The 6,261-nt window shown below is 34.9% G+C and overlaps 1 protein-coding gene across 10 annotated transcripts in view; it reads right to left on the bottom strand.

The window, feature by feature from the left end:
• LOC106461546 (cell cycle checkpoint control protein RAD9A-like) overlaps window positions 1-6,261 on the bottom strand; it is a 93,032-nt gene that overhangs the window by 67,692 nt on the left and 19,079 nt on the right. For 8 of the 10 annotated variants that reach the window (XM_022388535.1, XM_013921380.2, XM_022388533.1 and 5 more), the window contains exon 3: window positions 5,735-5,805. In XM_022388535.1, the coding sequence (XP_022244243.1) occupies window positions 5,735-5,805 (71 nt within the window). Of the gene's footprint in view, window positions 1-5,526; window positions 5,806-6,261 lie in introns of all 10 variants that reach the window. The other 2 variants (XM_022388538.1, XM_013921382.2) reach the window with 2 other exon arrangements.

Here is a 6,261-nt window from a genome sequence, read left to right as displayed (position 1 = left end):
CATTACCCATTCAAGCAGTCTCCAAGCATTATTAGTCTCAAAGTGGGTTCCTCGTCATCGAATAAGGATCTCTAACTTGGGGATGTTCTGAAAATCCCTCTCCAAGATGGTTCCTCAAGAAGAATGGAAAGTAATCTCAATGGGTATATCTCCAATGGTCTTTGAATTCAGGTTGAGTTTGCTGTGTTTAGGTGTAGATGTTTCCACCAAGATGCCCCCAGACTTTGGAGAGCCAGCAAGTCCCTCTAAACCCTTCTGAATGAAAAAGGGAGACTCCTGTCCTAATGATTTCTCAGTCAAAGAATGAAGGATGAGAAAATGAGGTACAGAAACAGTAGAAGGTGGTCACTTTCAGATTAATGAGATTTTTTTGTGAGTCACTGGGTGTAGGATCCATGAAAAAGGAAAAACTTTGGTGCCCAATAACCCCACCCACCATGGAGTCCTACAAGGGGACCCACTACAATGCTAAGGTAGAGCACTGTAGACAACAGAGTTTTATGGGGACCATACCCAAACACCAGTATTAGACACAAGGTCCACAACATCCACTGAGAATGTCTAGCACTGGTACTAAGTTGACCCTAACCAACCAGACCATCCAATTGATCCTGGAGAAGTCACCTCAAAGCCACCAATGTACAGGAATTCAAGGTCAAAGTGACGTGTTAAAGTGCCACCAACGTATAGGATCCATCAATGATACCCTTCAACCACCAGGACACTCTCCTCCCCGTCATGGGTTGCCATGCACAGCAAACACGTGGGTGGATGTTCCGATCCCAGAGGAGGTAAACTGAAAATACAGAACCTTCCCTGGGAGGTCCCCTCACCATGTACAGGAATCCACCTCAAGGGGTGTTTATTGAGTCAGAATACCAGGGAATTGAAGGAAGATTGTTAGCAAGCAGACTCAGCCCAAGTAGTCAAGGAATTTGGAACATCCCCACTGATTAGTGCAGTGAGATAAGGGGCAAGACTTGGGTCAAGGAGAGAGAGAACGAAGGAAAACAGCCAAACTGAGGACATTCTAAGAAAAGAGAAACCAAAAAAAAATAGACTGCAGAGGAAGAAATAGAAGCCAAAGGGGCAAATAAATAAGAATAGGTGGCCCCACCAAGACAAATCATGGTCATGACAAACAGCCACAGTGAGGAGCTGAAGGGTGGAAATACAACAAAGGTGTGAAGATAAAATGAAGATAAGCAGACTGCAAAGAAAGAGAGAGAAGAGCACCCCAAGCAGATAAAAGGAACACAAGAGATTGTGGTTCTAAAATACAGAAGAGTCATGACCTTAGGTTATAGCAAAGGAGTCACAAAGATAAGGACAAGGAAGATGATGATCAATATGGAAGTGGGACAGAAGTAGAGCTATCCAATACTCATTATGATATTCAGGCAAACGAGACTGAAAGTCACATACCAAAGTTATGAGCAAACCAAACAGAAAAGGACGAGATACCTGTCCTCAATAGAGGTAGAATAGCCAGAAGCAAAGAGCTGGTCAAAACTGCCTACAGGTGAGGCAGACTCCACAGAAGGAAATGAAACAGAATGATGATGGACCCAAAGTGGAAAAAAGTAGGCAGAAGGGAATCAGCTACCTGATGCTGAGAGTGGTAACATTATATTTGAAAAACATTGGCATCTTATAAGGCTATGGTAAACTATATCATGATTCACCACAGCCTTATAAGATCATGGTAACTTAATTTGTCCATAATAATCACTATACCTCACCACAGATTCAACTCTAAGACCTATCACACACCAGGCATTTGTTCTACTAAGTGAGCTAAAGAAATAACTACTGAATGTCAGCTTCATGAACAGATAAGGTTGTCACTGTTGACATAGTTGGAGACAATGGCTGAAGGCACTGGCCAATCAGCATTGATCTGTTGACTGGTAATCAGGTGATGCCCTCCCACCACATCACAAACTACATTAATTTCAGAGAAAAAAATATTCTAACCATAATACAGCAATAAAAATTTTACAGTTAGCAAATTTTGTTAGATGGGTCAGTATATCAGCAGAAATTGAAGATAATAAAAATTTCACAGGTCATAATGTCAAAAAGATTTCTGTTAGCCCCAATATCAGAAAGTCGGTCAGGTTACAGCAAACAGAAATATTTTTAAGCCTTGTCTTATCAGTTAGCTTATGAGACTTAAAGTGTATTCCACCTGAAATTTATGCTGCTGTAAATGTATTCTCTAAAAGATCAATCACATCCATTCTGTTACAACTGATATGGTTTTTCATATGTGCATTCATCACTTCACAAGTTGGGTCCAAACTGCTTTCTGTTTAGGTGATCATTGCAGCAATGGGCTCCCAAACAAATACATGGGTTTGTGCTTCAAGTTTTACAACTGTCAGCTGAACTATTTGGCATGACTGCTGCCCACTGACCTTACATTTTTGTACAATATGGATTGTTTGAGAATGCACACGAATGGGGAATAACCTGATACCCAGTATTTGGAGTAATAATACTACTGATTAAATTTGGTACAAAGGACACCATCTTTATGAAGGTATCTTCTCCCTCTATGTTCACATTTCATAACAAATGTTTCTTTTCCAGCAAATAAAGCTGGATATACTGTAAACATTATTTACTAAAACTAAAGGCCCTGATTTTGGCTACATGCTGTTAATTAGAATTACATTTGGTGGAATCAAAATAGGGATTTGTAGTTTGAGTAAGTAATGTCTACAGTATATCCATCCTTGTTTCCTTACTTTTTTTTATGATTCACAATTGTAGGTTTTTAAATTTTCAATTTTTTTATTTACCATGTTTGCTGGATATTTTTATGCTCAACTATGGGCAAAGGATTACTTGATATGATAGCTAACTTTGTAATGATAATAAACATAGCTAGTAGCTAGCTGACATGGTTCATGATGAGTTACTGTTACTGTTTGCTATTTGATTGCATTAGTTCAAGATATAAAACATTAAGCTGCAGCCGTAGATTGTCATGGAGATTTCTTTGAGAATATAGTGAGCATTTATAGTTTCTCTGTAACTAAATTTTCTATATAGAATACATAGCAATGGGCAAATATATGTCAAAACTAAGACACAACCCACACTAAATGTGTATAAAATTTTACCAGTAGAAGAGCAGTCTTTTCAAATAAAACATGTACATCTAAAACATCATTTAAAAAAAACTGTTGCATCTTTGAAGGTAATTATTCTATGAATGTGTGTAATAAAATTTAATATTATGTGTATTTTTCTTTACTCCTTCACTTCATACAAAATACAGGGGCTGGCTCCCTAAAGACACTGACTGTATAGTGTACAAACCATTGAGTATCTACATGTTATAGTCATCTAATGTCCATCTATTATTGGCTGGTAATTCTTGTTTCACCTTGGCTGGTAAGAAAGGGGTAATGATGACGTTGTTTACACTAGAATTATGATGTTTTTTAGCTTATGTAAAATATAGAAGAAGCAAATTGACTTTTTAATATCCCTATGACCTTTGCAGTACCTTATTTAGTATTTTATAAAAGGTTTGGGTATAATATACCAAGCCATATTTGTTGTAGGCTAATAAGAGAATAATAATAATATGAAGAATTACAAATGGGCCATTTTGAGTGGATTTTTTTTTCCTTGTAAATCTAACATGCATGCTTTATTTCTGCCTTTTTATATGTATACAGCTTTATCAGTCAATAGTAAAGGTTTTAAAGTGTTGTTTGAACTGAATCTTTACTGTTTAAGGTGCTTTTTGCCTGAATATTCTATAAGTGTTTTGTGCAATTCCTTGCAATCTCTATTAAGAACCAATATCGTGATCCGTGATAATAAATTTCAATGTGTAACCATGTGATTGGCTCCACCAAATAAGTTGTGGTTACTTGGTTACACCACAAGATTTAACACTCCAATACATTGAAAAATATTAATCTTGATGCATTAGTATAAAGAATATTTATACGACAAAACACCCAGCAATATTTTAAAATAATTTCTACATCTTACAATGATAAACAACATACCAAAGAATGAAGCTGTTTAAAGATGTATAAAAAAAATTACCTTATAATGGCACAAGTGGATCTACATATGATTCAATATAAATTACAAAATATGGATGTAGCAGTAGACAAGTTTATTTCTGCAAATACATCTTATGGTAGTTTTATTAAAGGTGAAACAATATTCATAGCAAATATTAATTTCTGGTCATCACTAGTAAGTACAATTCCCATGTTATAGGCATTTATATTTTCAATTCATAAAACTCCTGCAAGCCCTGATATAATATGCCAAGAAATGTAACACACAAACTCTCCTTTGCTCTGTTAAATAACTTCTTCATTGACTTAAACATAATAAAAGAGTCTCTACCTTTTATAAAGAACTATTTGTCTGCATATAAAGTAAGATAGATATGGAGTTTTATATTAATACAGGTATATCTTTTCACATCATCCTAACTTGTGGTTCAGCTACAAAATGAAAACTTCCATCAAATGAGAATGCCATCAATAACATTTATTCTATGTGGTCATTCTCCTGAATTATTTAATGAACTTGATATTGCTTAGCTTCAAGAATTAAACTAAAATGTTACTTTTTTAAATCTGTAAGTAAAAAGTATATAAAATTCTGTTAATAAATACTGAAACATAAAACCTTTAAAATTGTATTTAATTACAATGATTGTTTGTTTGTTTTTGAGTTTCGCGCAAAGCTACACGAGGGCTATCTGCACGCCGTCCCTAATTTTGCAGTGTAAGACTAGAGGGAAGGCAGCTAGTCATCACCACCCACCGCCAACTCTTGGGCTACTCTTTTACCAACGAATAGTGGGATTGACCGTCACATTATAACACCTCATAGCTGAAAGGGCGAGCATGTTTGATTCGAACCCGCGACCCTCAGATTGCGAGTCGAGCACCCTAACCACCTGGCCATGCTGGGCCAATTACAATGAAGCTAGCACTAATAAAACAAGGCTTGGCACTTTAAAATATGAATGAAATAATGTCTTTTTTAATGACTTAATGCAAAACAAACTACATCCCATGTGCACCTTACATATTTGTAAAACTAAACACTGGAACAAAGCAATGCTTTCAAGATCAAATTTCCTGTTAACATGTTAAATATGAATAAAACAAGATAAAAAAAAAAATAAAACCTCAGGGAGTGCAGGGAGCAAGAAATATTGTAATCTTTATGTTGTCCTATCCACAAAATAAAAAAAAACATTCAGAATTTTAAAATTCACAATAAATTGCCTTTAAATCAAGAAATTTATCAAACAGTACAGAATTCCTGTTAAGCTTTAGAAATAAAACATTTTATGAGAAAAACAATAAGCAAATCTGTGTGAAAAACATTCAGTTCACATTCCTGAAGGGTTCTGAGATGAGGTTAAGACAGATGAATCATAAACAGGATGTTAATGAAGCCCTAATTAGCTGTAATTATGGAAAAATAGTGTTGTACAAAAAGAAAACATATAAAAAACACAACAATTACCTTAATGTATATGAATATACGAGAGAGACTGTTTAGCATTTTTCAATATGTATTGGTGGAAACTCATCACTGGATACGACATAGATGATGTGAGAAGTGTTTCTCTGTTTAGATAAAATAACAGAGCAAGTGTGATTCTACTAAGTTATGATTTGTTTGAAATACACTATATCAGGTAATACCTTTTGAAATACTATAAAAACCTTACACCAGCTTCCTCAGATTCAATGTAGATATCTTCTCCAATTTTTGCAAGAGCATGAATTGCACGACCAAATACTGCAAAAAAAAAAAGCAAAAATCACTTGAACAAACACAAAAACATGCTTCAGATACATATCAATATACAGATTACAATATTAGCAAAAAGTCTTCCAGTGGCTGAGCCATTATGTCTCCAAATCAGTGCTTAAAATGTACCCATTCAGTATAACTTAAATCTCTTTAATGAGAACCATGACACTTGCCATTTTTATGTCTGCCAGCCATGGATATTATAGCTGCTAGCTACTCTATAACTTTTTCAATAATATTCAAAGTTAACATTTTACTTAATTGAAAATTTATTTCTGATAGATACTCTCCTCCATACACAGAAGGTTATTTTCCTCTTGAAGTCAAGCTAATATCTTTCATATCTTTTTAGACCTAAATAGAGCTTAGTTATTACGCTTGATAAATTATAGTGGAATTCTATGGTATTGATATAGTAATTTATGATTTTTTGGTTATTAA

The sequence above is a fragment of the Limulus polyphemus genome, unplaced genomic scaffold, assembly GCF_000517525.1.
Source record: "Limulus polyphemus unplaced genomic scaffold, Limulus_polyphemus-2.1.2 Scaffold983, whole genome shotgun sequence".
In the NCBI taxonomy this organism is placed as follows: domain Eukaryota; kingdom Metazoa; phylum Arthropoda; class Merostomata; order Xiphosura; family Limulidae; genus Limulus; species Limulus polyphemus.
Note: the sequence above shows the minus strand (reverse complement) of the source record. Positions and strands in the feature narration are given on the sequence as shown.